The sequence below is a fragment of the Micromys minutus genome (assembly GCF_963924665.1).
Source record: "Micromys minutus genome assembly, chromosome: 25".
In the NCBI taxonomy this organism is placed as follows: domain Eukaryota; kingdom Metazoa; phylum Chordata; class Mammalia; order Rodentia; family Muridae; genus Micromys; species Micromys minutus.
The window spans coordinates 40,551,555-40,577,044 of NC_137960.1; the positions used below are offsets into that span (position 1 = coordinate 40,551,555).

Consider the following 25,490-nt stretch of genomic DNA (forward strand, 5'->3'; position numbering starts at 1 on the left):
GTTCTACCACTGGGAAACCTGTTTCTTCTAGTCTTACTATCCTCAGCATTTTTTTCTTTCTTTTTTTCTTTTTTTTACAACAGATATATAGAGGGTTTTGTTTAAATCACGGATGAATTCCCTGGAGGACACATATTCAATGTCATTCAACCTAATCCAGTTCTGAAGTTCGGACATAGTGTCAGAGCCACAGGTTAAGGGCACAGTTCCATGCCATCGTCCCGTTTCTGGTCTACAAGTCCTCCTCTGACTTGGCTACAAACTGAACGCTCCCACAGGCCTTTCTCACTTTCAGTTGCTTGCTGCTGCAACTCACAGGATTTGGGGAAAGGACCTGGGAAAGCTTGTTTACTAGGTGGATTTATTGCTTATTTATTTTGAGATAGTGTCTTAAATAGTCCAGTTGGACCTAGAATTTGTGTAGCTGAAGATGACCTCTAGCTGACCCTTTTTGGAAACAGGTGGAGGGGCTGCATAGAGAGACAAGGGGTGTTTCACCTCCTTCCCAAGTCCAGTCCTTTGAAGCTTTTATGGAGCTTTTATTGTAAGACCCAAATTGAGTCTTTCTTATCTATTTGAGGCTCCCATGAGTGAGATGAGAGATCGGGGATCAATGCAAAAGCTAGAGGTTTATTAGTTTGGTGCACTAGGGTGGCCTACATCCGGAGGAGAGGCGACCCCGAACTTCCCGTTAGTACAGTTTTTATACATTTTGTAAAGGGTGAGCTATAGCGTTGGCGATTAGGCATGTAAGCGTTGGTGGGGTCATTTGACTTTCAAAGTGATTGGCTGCTGCTGACTTAAACCATGTTGGGGTTCTCTGCCCACACTCCAGGGGCTAAGTTGTGCTGGAATAGGGTTGGGTGTCTAGATAAGGTTGGGACATTTCTTCCTGGGAAGAAGGGTTGCTCGGTGCTCTGGAGACATTCGAGGGACTGTGGTTGGGTAAGATTAAAGCATTATTTTTTGGAGGGGAGGGGTTACTCGAAACCTTGAGGCTGGTGGAAAATCATTAGCCTTTTCTTTTCATTATTAAGCATGGCTGGTAAAGTCAATGGCCACATTATAAATTAAACCCCAAGCTGGGCAATGGAGGAAGTCACAATCAGATTCTTCGTGTATCTTTTATGTAGAAGGCAAGGGGTTAATCAAAGTGCTTCAACTGATCTCGCAGTTAATGGTGTTCCTTTCATATCAGTAGTTTTGGTAACTGAGTACCGTGCCTCCAACCTTTCTAGCATTCCGGTTACTTCCCTGAAGAGGAACACTTGGCTCCCCAATCCTAGACTCCACACTAAGTCACTTAAAAGGTTTACTTTTCAGAGAACAACCAATCTCCGTAACCAAGGGAAACAGACGCTATGCCTCCCCAAAATGGCCGCCAGCGTGGGGGGCGGGGCTGTCTAAGGAAGTGGTGTTTCGCATTTCCGGCACTGTTTCGGCGCTAGCGGTGGCTTTCCGGAAGTGAGTGGCACACGTGTAGAGATCTAGCAGCGATGGATGCTTTGGACAAAGTCCTGTAAGTGTGTGTGGGGTGGGATGGCGTGGGAGCGAGTCTCCCGTGACCTCTGCCGCGGTCTTCTCGCTGTCGCTCTTTCCGGACGCGCTTTGCTAGTGGTTCCTGGGAAGGAACCGGCTCAGCAGATTCTCCGCCCGGAGTCGCTGGGGTGAAGCCTTGGCAGACCGCGAACTGTGGGCTGGAGCGAGGGCCGGAGCCGCGATCGGCCTATGACCTCGCCACTGATGGATTCTGAGCTGTGAGAATGGCGGTGGACCAGGTTAAGAGTTCATGCCTCGGAATCTGACAAGATCCGGTCGACAGACTTTGTCACTTTGGGCATTTAAACCGTCCTAAATCAGACTGCCTTGTAAAATAGTTGTCACAACAGTCGTGAGTCTTAGAACTGTAAAGAGCAGTGTTTGCCACAATAGGTACAAAATGGTAATTTTTCTTTCCTTCCAACTTTGTACACTTCTATTTATCGATGAGTGATGGTTAGGTTTGTTCAGAAATATTTATTGAGTTCCCAGATGTTACTGCATCGGTTCTTACAGTTTTCCTCTATCAAAGTGAATGTGTAATGTAGACGACAGTTCTTTTTAGTCATTAATGGATTTTATGCACCCATTATGCCTTACTAACAAGTAAGGTGCTATTTACATTGATTACTGGTTAGTCAGATTGCATAAAGACACGAGCTGTAAAGTGTATATAGCAGTTAGCACTGTATAAAAACAGTTTGTACCTTGATTGAATTCAGTTTAAAAATGTGCATTTTGATGGACTAGTAAATGACTAATTTGGTTTTATACAAGGTTTTATACATGACATTTCATTAGAGGAGAATTTTTTAATTCTATGTTGGAAACAAAGGTGTAAGCATATTGGTACTTTGTGTGAGTGTGTGTGTGTGTGTTTTCCCTTTTTTCTTTCCCTACCCGTTCCAAGACAGGGAAATAAAAGATTATTTTTATTTGAGAGGAGGAATTTGTTCATAGAAAACTATGAAATGTACCATGTTCACCATAGCAGAGGCAAAGATGAATTCTTGACAGAAATGTGTCCCATTGCTGCCACTGTAAAAACAGAATCATAGATTAGTTTTTCATATTGGGGCTGTTCTGGTACATTTTTATCGTTGGCTCAATGCCTGCAGCGAAGATCTTGGGCATATTACCTTTTTAGTCTTGAGTTGTCTGATTTGTTAAAGAGCTGTAATTACTGGCATAAGGCACTATGAAGAAACACACTAAGGTAAAGATATTGCTTAACTTGAAGTCATTTCACTTTTTTAAAAAAAAGATTTATTCTATATAAGTACACTGCAGCTGCCTTCAGACACACCAGAAGAGGGCACCAGATCCCATTACAGATGGTTGTGAGCCAACATGTGGTTGCTGGGATTTGAACTCGGGACCTCTGGAAGAGCAGTCAGTGCTCTTAATCACTGAGCCATCTCTCCAGCCCCATCATTTCATTTTTTTAATTTTTATTTTTATTTATGTATGTGTGAATGCTAGCTTGTATTTATGTGCACCTTGTGTATGCAGTGCCCACAGAAGCCAGAAGAGAACATCAGATCCCTGGAGCCAGTTGGGGTCTGTCCTGTGGGTGATAGAAACCAAATCTACATTCTCAACAAAGGCAGCTCTTAACCTAATCTCTCAGCCCACAATCCTTTAATGTTCAATAATAAGAGGTTTAGAAAAATTAATACTAGAACAAGTAGGAATATTAAAAAAAAAAGTTTTTCTAAGAAACCAAAAGCTAATAAAACACATATTTAACAGTAACAATAAAATACTGTTGCTGATATCTTCTTGGAGAAGTGGGAATTTTTGTTTTTGTTTTTTTGATATAGTTTATTTTTGCTTGTTGAGACAAGGTTTCTCTGTGTAGCCCTGGCTGTCCTGAAACTCATTCTTAGACCAGGATGTTCTCCAATTCAGAGATCCACCCTCCTCTGCCTCCTGAGTGCTGGGATTAAAGCTGTGTACCACCACCCAGCGGGCTAAGTGAGGGCTTTTGTTTGTTTTTGGCTGATGCTGTTGGGATCCTACTTAATAAATGTATGGTGGGTATGATTCCCTGAAGCTTGATGACTTCCTGTTTTAGGTCGTCAGTCAAGTTGTCATTGTGTCATGAGGAGAATGTGTAACTTGTTCCAAGTTGTGTTTTTTTTTTTTTTTTTTTTTTTTTTGGTACAGAAAGCCTAAAACAAAAAGGGCGAAGAGATTCCTTGAGAAGAGGGAACCAAAAGTCAGTGAGAACGTTAAGAATGCCATGCTGATTAAAGGTGGAAATGCAAATGTAACCGTGACACAAGTGCTCAGAGACGTGGTAGGTACATCCAGTTACTGCTTCCAGTACTGTATCTTTACAGCGTGTGTGCATGCATGAGCGTGACTATATGTGTGTGTGTGCATATGTGTGCAGCTGCCTAAGACCTTGGATCCCCTGTAGCCGGAGTGCAGATGACTGAGCTGCTGACGTGGTGGCAACTGAACTCTTTCGAAAGAGGAACGCCTTGCCATCTTTTCAGCCCTCTTGACTTGCTTAAAATAATAATAATAATAATAGTAATAATAATAAGGTCTTACTATGTAGCCCAGGCTAGCTCTGAATATTCTTTTAAAGTAAGATTGGAATATTTAGGAACTCTGAGCGAACTGACTTGGGGCAGGTGTGATATGATTGCTATGTCTTGAGGTCTGGCCTTGAAGAGCCGGGAGTCGTCTATCTGGTGAGGGTGCTGGTAAGGGAATGCAAAGCGACTATTCTGAGTGAATTTGTATTTATCTGGGTGGCTCCCCACCCCCACCCCTTTGGACGGCATCCCATGATACAGTGCTGGCTGGAGCTTGCTGTGTAAGCTAGGTTGACTTCTACCTCCTGGGTGCTAGGATGAAAATCGCATGTCACCATATTTACCCTTAAAGATTTGTTTAAAGTTTGATGTAGTTTTTGCCTTCAGTCTGTATGGTATTTGACCTGTATGCATGTCTGTGCACCACCAGTGTTCCCAGTATCCTTAAATTCAGAAGATGGCTTCAGGACTCCTAGAACTGGAATTACAGACAGTTCTGAGCTGCTGTATGTGTGTTAGGACTTGAATGGGGTCCTCTAGAAAGCAGCCTGGGAGTACTCTTAATCACTGAACCATCTCATCTGCACCTTGTTAAGACATTTAATAACTAATCTGTAAGCTGAAGCAACTTGATAATACTATATACTGTACTAGTATTTCAACACTAGTTATTCTAGGTCAGTCTTGTTCTTCAGTGAGAGCAAAGACATGCATTGTAAGTATCACGCATTAAGTTCTGTGCAGGAGGTGTTCCAGGGTAGGATGGTGCATAGTTAGAAATCATGTTAAGAGCTTGGATCAGAAATTCAGTCTACACAGAGCTGCATCCAGGATAGGCTAATGAGACCAACAAAAACCAAAAAGTTACATAGGTGGGACCTGCACACAGGTGGGCTTCCCAGAAATCATATGTACTCTTCGTTTTGGAGGAGGAGTTGAAACAAGAAGCTTGGGGCTTCCAAGACTCACTTGGTGAGCTGCCAAAGGGAAGTGGCCACATGAAGCTGGAAAGGAAGGCAGGACTGTACAATAGCATGGAGTAGGAGTTCACTCTGAAACCTGTGGGCTCATTGAACTCTTTTTAAAAAATATTGTTTGTTTGTTTAAGTGAGATATGGTCAGTCTTGTGATCTGTGTGGTGGTAGAATGCAGGGCCTTATGCAAGCTCAGCAAGTGCTACCCCAGAGCTTGGCCTGTCCAGACAGCATATTGCTTTGATACAAGAGGGTTGAGAGCAAATGGGGTCAACCTAGAGAGGAACATCTGGAGTCTGCTAAGAATGAAATGGCCAGTCTGGCATGTTGAAGCCTGCCTTTAATCTATCACAATGCTCTGGAGGCAGAGTTCAAGGGTTTGTTCTCGAGTTCAAAGACAGCTTGATCTACAGAGCAAGTTCTAGGACAGCCAGGGCTACCCAGAGAGACAAACACAGCAATCAGCATTCATGATGGTCATTCTTGATTGGCAGAAAAAGGTGACGCTGTTCGCTGTTCATTGCACGGAGACAGGGAAACACTTGGCTGAGCGAGAACCATCAAATATTTTACCAAACATGGTGTTGCATGCCTGTGACCCCAGAACTCAGCAGGTTGAGGCAGGATTGGCAGTCAGGGCAGCCCAGGCAACATAGTAAGATCCCGTTCCCACCCTTGAATTTAAGACAACCGATGGCCCACACCTATGAATCAGGAATATTGCCATGACTGTTCTGTTAAGAAAGTTTAAAATTCTGTTTTACAGTATGCACTGAAGAAACCATATGGAGTTCTGTATAAAAAGTAAGTCTTTATTGTTATTACTGCTTATTTTACTTAGTTGTAATACTTGCTTAATGGGAGGCTTGGAAGAAAAAGATGTTAGTATTTGCTCTGAATGAATATTTATTTATTTAGAGACAGGATTTCCCTATATAGCCCTCCCTAGCTGACTTTGAACTTAGAGATCCACCTGCTTTTGCCTCCCAAGTGCTGGGATTAAAGGTGTGTGCCATCAAACCTGGCTCAGAATATTCTTGCATAATTGTAATAGATACTTACTTTGAAGTCGTTATATGTGCACAGGGAAACTCTAAGAATGACTAGAGTTCCTGTATGTTCTTTGCTCCGCTCCTTCAGTTTGGGTCTCACTTTGTCACTGCAGTGTAATTGCATTGTCACTGTAGCCAGGGACTTGACAGTGTTGTGGTGATACGAAGTAAGTTACTGATTTACTTAGTTACTGTTTTCTCTTTCTAGTTTCTGTTTGTTTTGTCTTTCCTTCTTGGAAATATATGCTCAGCAAGTTCTCTGCCGGTTAGGGCTAAACTCAGATCCCGGTCATCATCTTGGTAGAGGTGTAGGGTCAGGACACCTCCACCTTTCTGTGTGATCTAGACTGAAGTCAGAGTGTTATGGTACAGGAGAGATGGCTCAGAGATTAGGAGCTCACACTGTCTTTTAGGGGACTGGAGTTCGATTCTCAGCACACGTCTGGCCTGTGACTCCAGCCCCAGGGTGTCTTGACATTTCTGACCATCTCAGGCACCTGCACTTACATATAAATGCACTACAGAAATACACATACAGTTGAAAACAAATTAAATCCCTGCATATTATACCTTTTCATTGTTCTTTCTGTGTATAGTCTGCTCCCTTTGACTGATAAAGTGATTTGGTTTTTAGAATTGCTTTGTTTTTGGTTTTTGAGACAAGGTTGCATATAGCCTAGCTGGCCCCGACTCCTCATCCTGCCTTACTTTCAGTGCTAAGGCGCACCCAGACATGGTCTTCACATCCTGTTCACTTCGCTGGCTCAGTTCCAGCAGCACTTGCCTGCTGTTTTTTGCCTGAATAGTCTTAGCTTCTGCCTGTCTCAGTATCTTTGTCTTTTTGTAGGGGAGTGCTAGAGATGAGATCCAGGGCCTTACTCATGCTAGAGATGAGATCCAGGGCCCTACTCATGCTGGAGATGAGATCAGGGCCTTACTCATGCTAGAGATGAGATCCAGGGCCCTACTCATGCTAGAGATTAGATCCAGGGCCCTACTCATGCTAGAGATTAGATCAGGGCCTTACTCATGCTAGAGATGAGATCCAGGGCCCTACTCATGCTAGAGATGAGATCCAGGGCCTTACTCCCACTTAGAATGATCTGTTTTAAATTTTGTCTGCCCTGGTGCATGTGAAGGCCTGCCAAGGCGAGAAGTCCTGAGACCCACAGAGCTGTGAGCTGTCTGATAATGGGTTCCAGGGACTGAACTCAGGTCCTCCAGGAGAACAAGTTCCTTAAGTGCTAAGCAATTGCTCCACCCCATCACTTAGAAGAATCTTTTGTTTTTGTGCCAAGGTTTCTCTGTGTAGCCCTGGCTGTCTTGGACTCACTCTGTAGGCCAGGCTGGCCTCAAACTCAGAGACCTGCCTGCCCTGCCTTTTGAGTGCTGGGATTAAAGGCATGTGTCACTGTGGCCCAGTAAGAATAATGTTAATCTGAGACTCTTTCTATGGCATATTGAGTAATCAGGACTTGGAGCCAATCCTTTCACTCTTTATGCTAATGTGGTGCCTGCTCTAGTTTTGCCACAACATGTTGCCCTTTTGTTGATGTTGTTAATGTCGTTATTATTGTTTTTGTTTGTTTTAGATAGAATTTCTTTGTGTAGTTTTGACTGTCCTGGAACTCTCTCACACCAGACTGGCTTCAGACTTACATCCACCTGCTTCTTTCTGCCTCCCTAGTGCTGGGATTAAAAGTGACTGGCTGTTTTTTGCTGTCTTAATTTTGTGTTTTGGGGTGTTTTGTCTGCACGCACCCCTGCAACATGAAGCCCTGGACTGGAGTTACTGATGGTTGAGAGCCGCCGGGTGGATGCCCAGAATTGAACTCAGGCTCTTACCACTGAGTATCTCTCCAGCACTCCTTTCACACCACCCCCTTTGGGTAGCATATATTGAGACAGGGTCAAACCTGGTTTGTCTAGAACTTATTGATATCTACCTACCTCTACTTTCCAAATGGTGGGATTAAAGGTGTGTACCACAGTGTACTGCTGTTTTAATCATCTGATATAAAATCTCCTTTTGTTCAATATTTTATTTAACTGGATGTACTTTTTAACATTAAAACTGGAATCACTTTTTTAATATTCTTAGGAAAAATATTACAAGACCATTTGAGGATCAGACATCACTGGTAAGTAGGGCAGGATGGGTGTGGTTGGGTGGTATTGGCTCATGCTTGCCTAGCCTGCCTGAGGCCCTGGGGTCTGTGTCCACTCACAAATGACAGAGCAGAGCGTGTAGAAATGGTGGCAGACTAAATCACACAGTGTTGTTTTGAAGGTGGAAATCCTGTGTATGAGAATTTTGATGCTCAGATTGAGAAATGAGATTACTGACTTTAATTTAAAGTGTGTGTGTGTGTGTGTGTGTGTGTGTGTGTGTGTGTGTGTGTGTGTGTGTGTGTATGTGTGTGTGTGTATTTTGGCCTTCCACTGTGTAGGTTTGAATCAAACTCAGGTACTAGGCTTTGTACCTCTGTCCACTAAGACCCCTTCCTCCCTCCCTCCCTCCCCTTCCTTCCCTCTTTCTCTGCTTGCTTTTCTCTCTCCCCCTCCTTCCCCCACAAGGGATGAGCTTTCTAGAAAATAAACCCATAGATGAAGTTTATTCTTGCCCATTACTAACTTTGTAACAATGCTACTTGAATTAATCTATCCCCCCACTCCCTTTCTCTCTCTCTCTCTCTCTCTCTCTCTCTCTCTCTCTCTCTCTCTCTCTCTCTCTCTCTGTGTGTGTGTGTGTGTGTGTGTGTGTGTGTGTGTTTTCTTTTCTTTTCTTTTCCCAGACAGGGTTTCTGTGTAGTCCTGCCTTAAACTCAGATCTGCCTGCCTCTGCCTCAAGTGCTGGGATTAAAGATGTTCACTGCCAACGCTTGGCTTTTTTTTTTTTTTTTTTTTTTGAGACAGGCTGTCCTGGAAATATGTAGACCAGACTGGCCTCAGACTCCACCTGCATCTGTCTCCCTAGTGCTGGGAGGCATTGTCTCACCCACCATACAAGCCTATTTTTAGGTTTTTGACACAGGGTCCCCTGTATTCCAGGGTGGCTTGAACTCTGTATGGTCAAAGGTGACTTTGGATTTCCCATCTTCCTGCATCCACCTCCTGTGATTACCGCACAGACCACCACCTCTGTGTAGACAGTGCTGGGATAGAGCCAAAGGCTTCATACATGCCAGGCAAGGACTCACCTAACTGCCCACCTCCCCAGAGCTTGTGGTAGTTTTAATAAGTTAATAATAATATCTAGAAAGAAAAGAATCTGATGGGAACATGATGACTTTGGCTGGGGTCGGGGAGCAGGGTCTCATGTGCCTTGGCTGGTGTAGCAAAGGCTAGCCCTGAAGTCCTGTCTCCATGTGCCTAGGCTGGTGTAGCAAAGGCTAGCCCTGAAGTCCTGTCTCCATGTGCCTTGGCTGGGGTAGCAAAGGCTAGCCCTGAAGTCCTGTCATGCCCTAAGTGCTGCAGTGACGGGTGTGTGTCACCATGCTTAGCCCGAATACATCTTAAATCTCACTAAACTTCATATTCCGTTAAACACCATTGTCCATTCAGATATCTGGATGGTATGTGCTCTCCTCCTCCTTCTCCTCCTCTTCCTCCTCCCCCTCCTCCTCCTCCTCCTCCTCCCCCCCTCCTCCTCCCCCTCCTCCTCCTCCTCCCCCTCCCCCTCCTTCTTCTTTTCCTTTCTTTTTTGAAACAGGAATCATGAAACCCAGGCCGTCTTCAAACTTTTAGATGATGACTTGAACATACTTTACAAGTTGTGGCCTTAAGGCACCACTTCTGTTAGGAGAATGATTTTAGAGAACACGTTTTAAGAACGTGTTCCCATTGGTTTAGACCATAAATATATTTCTAAAGAGTTGTATGTGCGTGTGTGTGGGGGTCTGTGCACATGAGAGCAAGTGTGCAGAGGTGAGGATGTGAGTCCCTGGAGATGCAGTCACAGGTAGTTATAAACCTGATGTTTATAAAAGTGCTGGGGCTTGAATGCAGGTTTCTGGAAGAGCAGGATGGTGAGCCGTCTCTGTGTTTTGGAGCACTTCAGCGAAGAGTGCTATCACCTGACAGCATATGACCATAGTAGGTTTTTTGCAAGACCGCCTTTGGTAAAGTAAATTCTTAGAAAAGTTAGTTTGTCCGGAACATAGGTTTAGAGCCCGCCTGGCTTCCTTCCTTCCTTCTATTTATTTGTTTAGAGATGAGAGTCTATGTAGCCCTGGCTGTCCTGGAACTAGATTTGTAGACCAGGCTGGTCTTGAACTTATGGAGATCTGCCTGCCTTTGCCTCCTGAGTCCTGGGATTAAAGGTGTGTACCATCACACCCTGCCAGCCTAAATTTCTGACTTTTCTGACTTCTCTCTTCACACGGGAGGTGATGGGCAGGTTTGCCCCCATTTGTTTCTGCATAGAAACATGCTGGAAGAGAGTCAGATCAAGAACTCACCCCTCAGAGTGGTGACCAACACATGTGTATGAGATGGGCTATGTGGGGCATCCCATGGGGAATTTATAGAGTGTCTCTGCTTCATCTGTTTTTTGATCTCTTTTAAATTAATTTTGAAATTTGTTTGTTTGGTCTGTTGGTTGTTTTTTTTTTTGTTGTTGTTTGTTTGTTTGTTTTTTTTTTTAGCTGATTTTGGACTAGAACACATTGAATCTAGGTTATGCATGTTGTATGCCTGTGTGTGCGTGTGTGTCAGAGGTTGATATAGGGGGTTTTACCCTTCACCGTTTTTTGAGGCAGATCTCTCACTGAGTCCAACAGTTTTGGCTTAGAGTGACTAGTTGATGAGCCCCAGAATTGCGTGTTTCTACCATGCCAGTGCTGGATTCCAGGAGTGTGCTGCCATACCTGACCTTTGAACCTTAATTTTATGTTAGGAATAGTGACCTCGGTAAGTTGAGCCAACTGTGTGGACTGTAGGCTGCATAGGACTGTCTAGGATGGAAGCTGCACATTTCTGTTATCTCAATCCGTAATGGAAGCCAATAGATAGCTCTGTGGTCCCAATAGTCCCTGTACTGGAATATCATAGTCTGTCAGCCAGCCCCAGCCAGACACATGGCCTGGAGCTAGATAAGCCGTGGGCACGGGGCTCCCAGAGCACTGCCTTGCTTGGTTGTAGCTGTGAAAGTAGTGAAAGGCATTAAAAACTTAAGAGCCCAGGTGCAGACATCCAGCTCCTGGCGCTCGCTGTGAGTGCTGAGGCGTGCTGTTGGTCATGCAGTGATGGACACTGTGTGCTACTGAGAAGGCCTGACTGCGTAGGGAATGAGTGCTCTTTCAGACACTGCCTTCCTAGCATCCATTTATTTCTAGTCTTGAAAGGTGAGTCTTTCAACTAAGTAACCCATCAGAAAATTGAATTTAAAAGTTAACATTTTTTATGTATGCACCTTATACATGTCTAGGACCCTTAGAGGTCAAAAGGTAAAGGATGGTTCTTAGTTGCCATGGGTTCTGGGAACTGAACCCTGGTCATCTCTCTACAAGAGCAACAAGAACTCTTAACCTCCGAATCATCTCTCCAGCCCCTTCTGTATGTCCTTATCTAGATTATTACATTTAACTAGTGTCCTCTCGGAGAGGGGCAGGGGAGGCCCTAATCCCCTTTATAAGCTCGCGGGTAAGACAGTTGCTTGTTTGAGACAGGCACTTGCTGTGTAGCTTTGGCTGACCACTCTACAGCATCTTCTGCCTCCGCCTTCCAAATTCATGAGCCGCCCCAGCAAGCCAGGCTAAGATTCTTCAAGGGCTTTTCTGCTTATTTTGTAGGAGTTCTTTTCAAAGAAGTCAGACTGTTCTTTATTCATGTTTGGCTCCCATAATAAGAAGAGGCCAAATAATCTGGTAATAGGTGAGTACAGTGCTCATTTTTAAAAGACTTACCTATTTATTTTTACGTATATGAGTGCACGGTCACTGTCTTCAGACCAGTGGCATCTGATCCCTTTACAGATGGTTGTGAGCCACCACAAACTCAGGACCTCTAGAAGAACAGCCTTACTTTCTGAGCTAGCTCTCCAGCCCTTTATGACATTTCTTATGTATGCATATGTGGATAAATATAAAACAAATTTTTTGTTGTTTTGAGGCGGGGTCTCATAACCAGGTGCTTTTCAAACATATTATGTAGCTAACGATGGTGACCTTGAACTCCTGAGATTTCAGGTGTGTGCACGCGTACCCTGTTCACACTGTGCTGAGAGTCCCTTCTGGAACTTTCAGTTTGCTAGGCAAGCACTCAACCAAACATGCTACATCCCAGGTCCCAGAGCTGTTTGCTGTCTGAATAGAAGGTAGTCAAATTGGCCCCCAAAGGGAGGTCACATTGCTGTATGTGTGAGTAGGAAAAAGACCTGGCTGTCCCCAGGTTTGGACACATCTGGATTTGGACTAGAGAAGTAACATCTGGGCACAGAGTAAGATTGAAATCAGCCCCTGCTCTCATATCTACAGCCTATTCCAAATAAGTCGACTTTTCTATGAGCCTTCAGTCTCCATTTCAGACACCCCAAAACACCATCACCCCGAGTGATCTCTCCCACCGACTCAGGATATACTTCCCCGTGTACATCACCCTGGAAACCTACACACAGCAGTGTGAGCATCTGTCTGCGTTTCCGACTCATGCTCTTGCTCCCTTCTCAAAATGCCCGTTTTACTGTTCTGCTGTTTTTACGTCTTATATCCCTTTAAACTCCGTAAATCCACTCCCCAGCAAGGCAACATATAAATATTCTAAAAATATGATTTGCAGGCCCCTCTTGTGTACATACTCTCTTTTGATGCTCACACAGAGAGTACAGGGAAGGTGCAGCTAATTCTATATTTAGGTAAGAGATTAAGGAGCCTGGTCCAGATCATCTGGCTGATGGAGGGAAAAGCAAGGCTCCCGGCTAACTCTGAGATCTCTCCCTGCTACAGATGTGTTGGGAGGAAGTCTACTCCTCTTCCTCCTCCTCCCCCTCCTCCTCCTCTTCTCCCAGCTTTGTCACGTGATCACCACCACCCATGATGCAGACAGCTCCTTGGCATGGAAGTGTCTCTGCTTGTCTGTAAGCTTCAGGCACACCAGGGCTCGCTATTCCTCCAGATGCTGAGAGTTCTGTTCCTAGAACCCACATAGGACAGCTTAGAGCTTCAGGGCAGGGGGCGGGGGGATTTGATGTCTGTTCTTTACAGGCATCCAAACTGTACTCTCAGCACTTGGGAGGATGAAGATGAGTAGTTCAAAGTCATCTTTGGCTACACAGCTAATCTGAGGCCCACCAGGGCTACATAATTATGATCCTGGCTTTACAAAACTCTTATGTTCAACCAAGTACATACCTGAAGCTCCAGCACTCAGGGCTCTTTTTTTTAAAGATATATTTATATATTTTGTGTGTGTGAGTACATGGTCGCTGTCTTCAGACACACCAGATGAGGGCATCAGATCCCATTACAGATGGTTGTGAGTCACCATGTGGGAATTGAACTCAGGACCTCTGGAAGAGCAGTCAGTGTTCTTAACCTGCCCTCGAGTGCTGGCGTTAATGGCATTTGCCACTACTCTTCGGTGTTTTTGTTCATAGAATCAGCTCTGTGACTCAGATTAATGGATGTTTTCAGAGATTACAAGCAATCATTAGGTCCCAAACTAGTTTCTGTTGCTGCTTTAACCTTGTGATGTTAGACTAAGGTCTACCTCAGTGGTAGAGCTTCACCTAGCTTTTTGAAGGCTTGGGTTGGAATCCCAGCATCACCACAGAAGCTTTGCACCAGTAACATCAGTTTACCCTGCCACAGGGAAGTGAGAAGGAATATGAGCTAGTTCTTGGTTAGTAATCTTAGAATACTGTTGCTACCATCTTTGGAGACCAGTTCCAGCTTTTAAACAGGAAGTATGGCTTTATTTATTTATTCTGTATGTGTGCTTGTATATGTATAATCACATGAAATTACAGGGTGCTGGGAACCAAACTAAACTTCCTCGGGAAGAGGAGGAAATGCTGAGCCATCTCCGTCTCCGACACACAGTTTCTATGTAACATGTTCAGTCGTAGGCAACCCCCTTACTGTCTGAGGTCTTCGTATATCTTGGTTTTTGAGGTTGGATGTTTTTGTTAATGTTTCATCCCAAGCCTGATGCACGTTGAACACTCCTAGTATTGCTCAACTACACTTTTAGTTTAATTACTTTTGAGTAGAATCCCCAGGCTAGCCCAGGACTTGTTTTATAGCCGAGGTTGGTCTTAAACTCCATTCTCCTGCCTCCCCCTCGGGATGACAGGTGCTCAGCTGCCACACCCGGCTCCCCATTTATTCTGTAAAGTGAGAATTGTAGAGCTTTCCTGATAACACAAATAAGTAGATGTCAGAGTTTGAGAAGAAAGTGAATTTAGAGAGACAAAAGACAGGTAATTTGGAGCTTTATAGGTAACAAAAGGTGAATGTGAGAATCTATGTGCTTAAAAATGTATTTGCTTTAGGTCGTATGTATGACTACCATGTGCTGGATATGATTGAACTGGGTATCGAGAAATTTGTGTCTCTAAAGGATATTAAGGTAAGATACTGATCATACAGCTAATAATGTTTTAACAATGTTCTTGGCCAATATTAGCATTTTATAAAGAAGTACTGATAGAATATTATAGAAAAATAACTTCATACAGAAATACAATTTCACCTTTATTTTAAAGAGGACATATAAGCTGGGCAGTGTGTGGCAGTGTGTGGGAGACAGGCAGGGAGACCGGTAGACCTCTTGAATTCAAGGCCAGCCTGGTCTACACAGAGAAACCCTGTCTCCAAAAACAAGCAACAACCAAAACAAAGGAGGAATGACATTTGTTTATAACATAGTGCATGGATCGTACAGAGGTAAACTTGAGAGTGTGATGATTCGTTTAGTTAGGCTCATGGTTCAGTACTGCCTTTCATAAGGGGCAACAACATTGTCGAGGGTCTGGAGTTTTCAGCTAGGGTACTGTTCTATGACCAAAGCCTCTGGCTGCCCCTGTCTGATTTTGGCCATTAGCTGTCAAATTAGCATAACCTCTTTCCTCAGCCATCCAAGTGCTGGGATGAAAGGCTTTCACCACACCGCCCAGTTTTCCATTCACACAGTTGGTGATTGAAGCCCAAAGGGGTTTCATTGTTTAACCTTAAAGTCATACATAGGGTAGATGAAACTCAAGATTAGAATTTAAGAGCATAGAGAGAAAAAACACATTGTGTGTAATGGGAAGTTGTGTAACTTAGAGGGGCTTTGTGTGTTGCTTTGTTTGATGTATGGTTTTAACTAACCCAGGCTGGCCTTAGACTTGCTATGTGAAGAGGGCTGAGTTTGAACTTCTGATCTTTCTGCTTCCACTTCCCCAGAGTGCTGGGGTGAAGCATGAGGCACAGTGGTCAGCTGAGCTGGTGCACTTCCGAGGCCTGTGGTGTGGTTAAATTGCAGTAAATGTATACTGCTCATCTCTTTGGCTCTCCTAGGAAGGGGATAGACCCTGAAGGTTTAGTATGATAACCAGATATCCTCATCCTGTGGGTTGAAAAAGGCTTTTACCAACTCGCTGTGTGGTCAGTAACTTCCACAGCCCAGGGTAGAGCAATGGCCTCAGATTGGACCTGTGGGTTTCAAGGCATAACTTACCACTTAAGTGACTCTGTGATTTATCAAATCAGTTATTTTTTTGATTCTCGGTTATGGATGTAGCAACAAGAAATGAGATAGTATATGTAAAACTTTTGAGATTGTTTTAATACATACTGATTATCTTAAAAATATAAATTCTCTAGATTTTTGGTAATTATATAATTACACTTGCTTAGTTTTGCTTTGTTTTGTAATCTCAGACTAGTAAGTGCCCTGAGGGAACAAAACCCATGTTGATATTTGCTGGCGATGATTTTGATGTAAGAGAAGACTACAGAAGATTAAAGAATCTTCTTATTGGTAAGTGTTAATAGAACATCTCGTCAACAGTTGCTGCTTTTGAGACCTGCCTCTTCTGTGAGGTTAAACTTGTCCCCGTTCTTTTCTCCCCAGACGGTACAGTCCTCAGATCTCTGCTCCACCCTTCACTCCCTTTCCCTGGATGAGCGCTAGGCTTTGCTTTTGTTTCTTGCTTTGTTTGTTTAAGTCAGGGTTTCTCTGCATAGCTCTGGCTGTCGCCTGGCTTCAAATGCAGGGAACTAACTTCCTCTGTCCCCTGAGTGCCGGGATTAAAGGGGTGTGCCGCTGTACCCCGGTTCTCTTCTTCTTGAGACTTCTTCCACCAAGCAAGTTAGCCCTTTGCTGCTCAGCCTCATGAAGGCTCTGACAGAGTGCAGCCAATCTGTCAGCTGTCACCGTGATGGCCTCCTGTCCGGTTCCTGCAGAAAGCTCATGGACTAGACCCCCCTTGTTGATATTTCTCAGCATTTTAGTCTTCTAAACTCTAGAGTGGCCTCTAAGGCTCTGCGTGTGGCGTCGTCGGCCTCTTCTAGCCAGGGAGGCCCAGCCTTTTCCACATTCCTCCATTTCTGATTTTCTCTGCCCTCTGAGTCAGGGGTCACAGGATTGCATCACTGTACCCAACCCTGTCTTTGACTTTCCTAGCCAGAAAATACTTAGTCATCTCTTAGTTAATGGGATTGCTAGACGTTGTGGGGTTTTGCTTTGGTTTTTAATTACGTTTTTATTTGTATGCGAGGGCTTGGGCATGCTCATGTTGGAGTTGGTTCTCTCCACCACATGGGTCACGGGGATTGGATGCAGGTTGTCTTGCTGGCAAGCATCGAACCTGCTGAGCCGTCTCACAGCCCTGATGAGTTTTGATGGTGTAGAAATCTTAAGTTTGTTTGTTCTAAAGCCTTGGGGATTGGATGCAGGTTGTCTTGCTGGCAAGCATCGAACCTGCTGAGCCGTCTCACAGCCCTGATGAGTTTTGATGGTGTAGAAATCTTAAGTTTGTTTGTTCTAAAGCCTTGGGTAGCGCTCTAGTCCGACATAACTGGCATTATGAGGTTACATTTAGAAATCTGGTCAGTTAAAACTTATGACTGTGAAATATTACTAATTCCCATTTCTGAATCTCCAAAGTTTTGTATATAAGGCCCTTCATAATATAAGTACTGTATAACATGCTTTAAAATTTTATCTTTGTAGCACAGCTGGGATTGAGTTAGCTCATTATAACTTAGTTCATTTGTTTTCTTCAGTTTCCTTTTTAAAAATATTTTATGAATTTTGTGGGTGTTCTGTCTGCATGTTTGTGCATTATATATACATCTCATGTTGGTGGAGGCCAAAGAGGACATCAAATCCCCCAGGAATGGAAATACAGATAGATGGAGCTGCCGTGCAGGTTCCTGGCATCAAACCAGGTCCTCTGGTAGAGCTACTGATCTCCTATTTCTCCAGACCCCCAATTTCTCCTTTAAAGAAAGTGGTTTGTTGAAAATGTTATAGCTGGTCAGCGGTGGAACATTCCTGAAGGCAGTCAGGTACCTGAGTTTGAGGCCAGCCTGGTCTACAGAGTGATTGGTTTAGGCAGCTTCTTGCTGTAGCTCACATTGGCCTTGTTCTCTCTCCTTGTCCTTAGAGTGCTAAGAGGAAGGCTGTCACCCCAGCTAGCTTCATTCTTACTTTCCAAGTTCTCTAGGAAACCCTTGTGAGTCCATCCAGCTTCCCTCATCTGAAGCATTTGCTTTTGCTTTGTATGGGGCCTTGGCCATCTGCTGGTTTTCTCTTTGGGCACTCAGGGCCTTGTGAGTGTAAGTGCTACTCTGCCGAGAGAGGACTGACCTCTCAGTGAGCCGTGCTAGGTCTTTAGTTTTTGTTTGGTTGTTGGACTGACCTCATATACCCCTGGCTGGCCTGGAGCTTGCTATGTAACTCAGTCTGGCTTGAACTCAGATCTATCTGCCTCTGCCTCCTTCGTGCTGGGAGTGAAGGTATATGCTACCATGGCGGCTACAAGTCACCTTTTACCTTTTGAAGGTTACTAATCATTGACTTGTGCTACCGTACTTCTGTTTATGAGTAGGAACAGTTTAACTTGTTCAGAGTGGTTTGAACTAATTCAAGTCTGCAGAAGCATCAGCATCTGAGGTTTGAGACTCTGTCTCAAGAAACAGAAATGGGCTGGGGAGATAGTTCCGTCATTTAGAGACCTTGCTGCTCTTGTAGAAGGTGAGGGTTTCTCAGCACCCACATGGTGGCTCACAACCATCCGGAACTCTAGTTCCAGGAGATCCAGTGCTCTCCTCTGTCCTCCATGTGCACGTGGCACACATAAACACATGTAGGCAAGCACTTACACACCTAAAGGAAAAACAAATAATCTTAAACACAGCACACACCAGCTAGGTTAGTGATATGCCTTAAATCCTAGCACTTGGGAAGCAGAGGCAGGCGGATATCTGAATTTTAGACCAACCTGATCAACATAGCGAGTTTTAGGCCAGCCAAGGGTCCAAACAGAGACCTTGTCTCTTCAACAAACAAACAAAAACAGCTGTCAAGAATATTTGCCCTGGGTTCATGCCACACCACAGAATTTTCAAAGAAAAGAAAATTAAACAGGTCCTTTAGGAAATTATATTATTTTTATTATCTGTTCTTTACTTCATTGTTAAGTAAAATGATCACCTGGGGAGGGTCCATTCCAGCACAAGCACTTCCTTTTTGATAGATAGCCTCAAGATCTATTTCTGATGCTCAGAATGTTTTAAAATTTCAATAATGTATTTTGTTCAAAGTTAAACTACCCTTTAAATGGTTGTGTGTGTGTGCGTGGGCGTGTACACATGCACACCTTGTTTCTCATTACCTTAGTGGCATGAGGGAATGGAAGGGAGAGAAAGTGGAAAAGAAATCTTGGGCAGAGCAGAGGGTGGGAGAGGGATTCCGTAAGAGTGTTGGTCATCAGGGGAACTTGGGTTTTCAGTACAAGTGTGTAAGGCCACTGTGTAGTGTATGGTGTGTGTTGGAATGGTGAGCAGTGACAGCAGTGTCACTGCACAATCTCCTTAATGTGGGCAGTGACAGGAAAGTGAATCAGGGAAAGGTCTCTTAAACAGCACAGTGAACCGTCTGGGAAATACCTGCCTGTTCTTCTTACTGTGGCTCTGGGGATGAATGCAGGACCTTATAAATGTCAGGCAGGCCTTCTACCATTGGATTATATCCTAATCTTTACAGCTGCCTTTCTTTAAAAACAAAACTTATTATTGTGTGTGGTGTGTATGGAGGTATGCATGTATCTGCTGGTCAAAGGACAGCTTTCTGAAGTTGACTCTTCTTCTACCTTCATATGGGTCCCAGGGATTGAACTTGGGTCTCCACGCTTGCACAATAGGCACATCTACTTACTGAGCCATCTCACCTACCCAGGACTGATTTTCTTGTTTGGAAACCCAGTATATACCAGTGTTTAGATTCTAATTGTTACAGATTTTTATGTTATTGTTCCTTGTCTATAAAGATGATAGTAAACAAGAATAGGTTTATTTTGTGTATGCATTTAATTCTGGCATTTAGGAGGTAGAGCCAGGGGTTCAGAGTCCAGAGTTATCCTCATGGTGAGGAGTTTGAGGCCAGACTGTCATCACAACTTGTTACATTCTCAAAGCAAACTAAAGGATGGCTGGGGAAATAGCTCAAGGGCTAGTTATGTGCTTCAGCTAGTTATGTGCTTAGAGTCCAGGTGCTGAGGAGGTAGAGACCGACTGCACACTCTGGGCATGTGGCTAGCCAGCCTAAGCTCATTGTCAAGGTCTATTCCAGGGAACCGGCTCCTGAGAACAGCACTGGAGATTGCTCTGGCCTCAATGAGCATTTGTATGTGTCCTCACACATCCCTTCTCCCCTCCCCCCATGTTAAAAAGATGGCACTTTGTAGCTTAATTTTTAAATAGTTCTCTTTAACATCTGAATCTGTGCTTTCAGATTTCTTCAGAGGCCCCACGGTATCAAATGTCCGGCTGGCTGGATTAGAGTATGTTCTACACTTCACTGCACTGAATGGAAAGATTTACTTTCGAAGCTATAAGTAAGTGGGTCTTCGGGTGTTTTTTGAAGTTCTCGGGGCTTACAACGGGTCTGGAGAATTCACAGATGGTAGAGGCAGGGGCTGTGCCCTGACCCTTCATCTTCCCTTGCTGCTAGCCTTGATCTTGGGAAGTCACTTTTCCTGGGTCCCTGATTATCTGTTGTGAGCCTAGTGTTTAGTTATCTCCCATTTTACATTTCTGTGCTGTCTCATTATTGTTCTTGACTGGATTTAAAGCACCAACCACAGTCAGGCCAGCCAAAGTAATGTTCTCAGGATTCTAGATTTGAAAAGTATCAAGGCTGACCACAGTGGTATCTCCTGCACAGCAGGCTTTACCATAGGCTGTTGGTAAGCGTGTAAGTCTCAACTAGCAGATTGCTTTTTTAGGTTTTTTGAAACAATATCTTTTGATGTAGCTTTAAGCTGGCCTTGAGCTCATTATGTGGGCTTCAAACTTGGAATCCTCCTGGCTTGGCTTTTTTTTTTTTAAGATTTATTTATTTTTATTTTATGTATATGAGCACACTGTAGCTGTCTTCAGACACACCAGAAGAGGGCATCAGATCTCATTACAGATGGTTGTGAGCCACCATGTGGTTGCTGGGAATTGAACTCAGGACCTCGGGGAGAGCAGTCAGTGCTCTTAACCATTTCTCCAGCCCCCTGCCTCCGCTTTTTAACTGCTGGGATTGCAGGCCTGAGCCACTGATTCCAGCCAGATGCCATTTTTATTGGATAACAGTTTGCTAAAACTTAGCCTTTAAGGTTGGCATCCTCTTACTCCTTTATAAAAACAGACCGTGCAGGTGGAGCCAAGTGTTTACCCCTTCTTGTCAGTCTGTCCTTCTGTGCCTCAGTGGATAAAGGTTTGCTGAAGGATGAGCTAGGTGGGCTCAGGCCTCCTTAGCAGCTGCTTTCTTCGTGGCCACCATCACTGAGCTCTGCCCGGGTCCACCGTGGATGACGGAGGGAGGTTGGATTGACCTCCAGCCTCCTCTCCATCATGGCAGCACACCTTTAATCCGGCATTGGAGGCAGATCTCCCATAGAGCATCATTGCTGAAGTCACTTGGGTTAGCCTGTCAGTCATTTGTAGTAGTGTGTTAATTTGAAAGTCAGAGCCCCTGTTATAAACTCTGGTCTTCGTTTTTGGGGACGAGGTTTCATGTAGCCCAAGGGGGTTACTTCTCGCTTCCATCTGCAGTGCTGGGACTGCAGGGTTTCTGGGGCTGTGCTGCTGCGTCCTTGCTTTCTCCATGCCACGTCCTGTAGAAGACGGTAGTGCTCACACTAGGTGATTAAAGATGACGCGCCCTCTGCCTGTGCTGTGCTTGAACTTGTAGTGAAGTTCCGTTTCCCCTTTCAAGTCCAGAATTATAGACGTGGATCCCCATGGCCATGACAAAGAGTGTAAAATGCCACAGACGCCTGTGCTGGGTATTGGTTGGGTTGTGTGCAGGGACATACGACAAACAGTGTGAGTACGTATGCAGCAGTGCGGTGTCAGCTGAGGAGAGCTCGAAGGGAGAGAGGGCATGTGCGCGGGGGGGGGGGGGGGGCGCTCACTTAATTTGAGACATCTTTGCTAGCCTGATGTAAGCCTCACCTTACCTTCCTAGGGATGGGAGGACAAAGACGTGCCAGTATGCCTGGCTCTCAGTTTGTCTTCCTTTGGGGCCATGGGGTGAGACAGGGTTTCTCATTGTAGCCCTGGCTGTCTTGGAACTCGAGACCAGGCTGGCCTTGATCTTTGAGATTGGCCTGCCTCTGCTTCTGAGTGCTGGGCCTGAAGGTGTGTGCTAACGTGCCCTGCTCATCTTATCTTTCTGTGTTGGGTCCTTCTGGTCTTTATGTGTCATGGGCTGTTTCGCCTTGTTTGGTTGATTATTCAGTGCATCTCTGTTCTTGTGACTCTTGCTATAACCAGCAAGTGTGCCTCCCATGAGTGCACTGTCTTGGTGGCTATCTGTATACTTAGATTCCCACTGTTTGATCTCTTGAGCATCCTTAATTGTCTGTTCCTTCTCATTACCTGTGTCTGTTGCTTCTGTGGTAGCTTTTTGTACAATGCCAATCTTTTATGAACATTGTTCTGTCAGTAAATATCTCCTGCCAACCCCTCACTCCCCTCACCTTATACCTGTGAGGACTTAACTCCTCTATTAATTGTGATTGCTGAATTCAGATTTGGGGTTGATACTTTTCTCCCCTCCTTTCCATACTCCCTCCCTCCCTCCTCCCAGTATTGTTGTTGTTTTATTGAGACAGAGTTTCACATAGCCCAGAGTGGCCTTGCAGTTACTGTGCAGCAGAGGATGGCCTTTAACTGGTCCTCAAGCCTCCGTTTCCCAAGTGTTTGGGTCCCACCCTTGACTGACCTTCAGTTCTTCATAGGCCAGCACTCACAAAACAGTTAGACAGATGACATGTGCGCCTGAGACGGAAAGAGAAGTCGTTAGTGACTGGAAGTGGGGATATAAAAGGAAAGTGGGTAAAAGTCTTGGATACACAGATATGAGTGCCATTAATTTGCATGTTAATAATACAAAGAAAATCTTAAGACTTTCTGTTGTCTCTTGTCTTTGTTGCCCAGTTTCTCATTCTTCTCTCTCTTGCTCCCCAAGATTTTTCCAGATCTGGAGTTACTGCATGCAGAGTGTTGAAAAAGAAGTTGTAGTTTGGTTATTAGGATGCTTGGGTTTGTTACAGTCTACAGACATCATTAATGTGCTGTGGGGAAATGCTGGCGTGGAGTGGGTTGAGTTGACGCAGATAGTGTTGGAGACGGACAGTTACTCTCTCAAGCCCAGTTACAGTTCTTGTTCTGGTGGCGTCACACTTGGAGCCTTGTGCAAACATTCATGTGTCTACCACTGAATTGTTTAAGAATTATGTTTACATTTGTTGTATCTTAGTGATTTGACATTATTTCTTTTTCTGATTTGTAAAAACTAAATAAGGGATGCACTTGGCATGAATGCCCAAAATGTTTAAGAGATTTGTCCTTTGCATCTTATTATTTGAAACTACAAAACCCTCTCAACAAAGATATTTCAGAGAAGGACTTTGAAAGAGAATTAATGTGTCGTCCTCCCCTCCACCATTTCATAAAGGCTGCTGTTGAAGAAATCTGGGTGCAGAACACCGCGAATCGAGCTAGAAGAGATGGGCCCGTCGTTGGACCTGGTTATGAGGAGGACACACTTAGCATCAGATGACCTTTATAAACTGTCCATCAAAGTGCCCAAAGCTCTCAAGGTATGTGACCTCTGATGTGGTACTTAACTGTGTGTATTCCTGTACTCCATTCTGCCCAGCAAGGATTTATGGTGCACTACATTAAAAAGATACACAAAAAGAAATTGATAAAGGGTTAGGCTCGGAACCAGGAAAAGGAGAGACCGGATCCAGACATTGAGCGCTGTTTCTAGAATGATATATGCATTAAGTGTGTGTTTGACTTATAGTCTAGGCTGGCCTTGAACTCTTGATTCTCTGACTCGAGCTGTCAAGTGCTGGACTGTAGTCATGCAGTACCAGGCCCAGCTTTGTTTTCACTTCCAAATTGTTTCAGAGACAAATGGAGAAGGACTAAGTCTAAAAGCACTTGTTACTGTTGCAGAGGATCAGAGTTTTGAGTCCCAACATCCATATGCACCAGGTTACTGACAACTACCTGTGAGCTGCAGGTGGTCTCCATGAATCCCTGCGCGCACACACACGCACGCACACATAAATAACAGTTAAGTTTTTTGAAAGCAACAGTAGAGATCTTAACTCTGGAATTCTAGTATAGATGGATGGAAGCTAAGCTTGGCAAACTGTCTTGGTACACGGCAGATTCTTGCCAGATGACCTGAACTTTTACCCAAAGTCCCATGATCTCTAGACAAGAGAGGTGTGTGGAGCTACGTTCTTTGTGCCACTGAGAGGCTTCATGGTAGGGACTGTTACTGAGAGTTGTGTGCTACTAAAAGCCATTTTTAAAATTACATACGTTCATATATGTGTATACATGTATACACACATGGCTTTTCCCTCCTCTTGTTTTATAGCCAAAGAAGAGAAAGAATATCTCTCAGGATACTTTTGGTACAACGTTTGGAAGAATTCATATGCAGAAGCAAGACCTAAGCAAACTGCAGACGAGGAAAATGAAGGGGTTGAAGAAGCGGCCTGCAGAGAATGGAATAGCCGACCAGGGGAAGAAGTCAAAGAGAATGAAGAGAAATTAGTGGAGCCTAACTGACAACAGCACTTTTTTGTGGTTGTTTACTAAAGAGATTTCTACTTGAGGCTGTTTAGAGTTGTTTATTAGGATAGGGTGTGGGTGTGACAAAATTTCACACTGTAGCCCAGGCTGGCCTCAGCCTCCCATGTGCTGTGATTACAGGCATGTACCACCATATCCAGCATATTGTATATTTCTATAACATTATTTATTACGTAAAATTTTTTTAAAAAAATTGAAATTTGTGTTTGGATCGTACTCACCCCGGTTCTTATTGTTTTTAATTTTTAAAACTGATTTGTGTGTGCACATGTATGTCACAGTGTGGGTGTGGTCAAAAGACAGGTGGGGTCAGTTATACCCTGTGGGGATTGAACTCTGCCTTTCTTAGTGTTCCAGACTCCTACCATAGGTAAGCGCCTTTATCTGAGGTCCTTGGGGTATGCCTGAACCGGTCTTTATAAGAGTAGGCATTGAGGAAAGCCATACATTATTGAAGTAGGCAGTTGCCCCATACACTGTTGAAAGTGGAGGGTAGGAAAAGGCAGGTGTGTTTCTAGTGTATAGCAGGTTTGTGCTGAGATTGAGGACATCCAGTTCTGAGGTCTGTGGTGGCCCCGTCTCACATTAACTATTGGGCAGAAGCAGGAGCTATGTGTGCACTGCTGGAGGAGGACTGGGAATGTGTGCTGTTTCCCAGGACACATCTGCGAGAACTCCATCTTTAGTTTAGTCTGACTTTTGCTACTAATTAGAAGGTTACTTGAGTTGTATCAGTTGTACATTTCAGAAGACAAAGTAGACTCATGGTTTAAAATGCAGTTCTTTGATAAAAGCAATTATTTGGTCCTGAATGCAGTCCTGCAGTTATTAACAGAGCTTTGTATGCTGTGCTAGGGCCTTACCACTGAGCTAACATTCCCAGCCCATAAAACAATTCCACTCCCCCCCCCCCCCCCCCCCCCCCCCCCCGCAAACCCAGACAGGGTTTCTCTGTGTGTCCCTGGCTTGTGTTGGAGCTCCCTCTATAGACCAAGTAGATTTCACAGAGATCCGCCTGCCTCTACTGAGATGAAAGGTGTGTCGTACCACCACCTG

At 44.3% G+C, this 25,490-nt stretch overlaps 1 protein-coding gene across 2 annotated transcripts; it reads left to right on the top strand.

Moving 5' to 3' along the window:
* Window positions 1–1,441: 1,441 nt before the first annotated feature.
* Window positions 1,442–24,604, top strand: RPF2 (ribosome production factor 2 homolog). 2 transcript variants are annotated; one of them, XM_080938374.1, is made up of 10 exons: window positions 1,442–1,519; window positions 3,709–3,841; window positions 5,829–5,866; window positions 8,216–8,255; window positions 11,907–11,988; window positions 14,606–14,682; window positions 15,978–16,077; window positions 20,056–20,158; window positions 23,275–23,419; window positions 24,217–24,604. In XM_080938374.1, exons 1-10 carry the CDS (start codon window positions 1,497–1,499, stop codon window positions 24,394–24,396), a joined length of 921 nt encoding a protein of 306 aa, XP_080794500.1. In that variant the 5' UTR covers window positions 1,442–1,496; the 3' UTR covers window positions 24,397–24,604. The 2 variants fall into 2 exon arrangements, with proteins under 2 accessions (XP_080794500.1, XP_080794501.1); XM_080938375.1 differs by lacking the exon at window positions 1,442–1,519 and adding an exon at window positions 1,838–1,942.
* The last annotated feature ends 886 nt before the right edge of the window (window positions 24,605–25,490 follow it).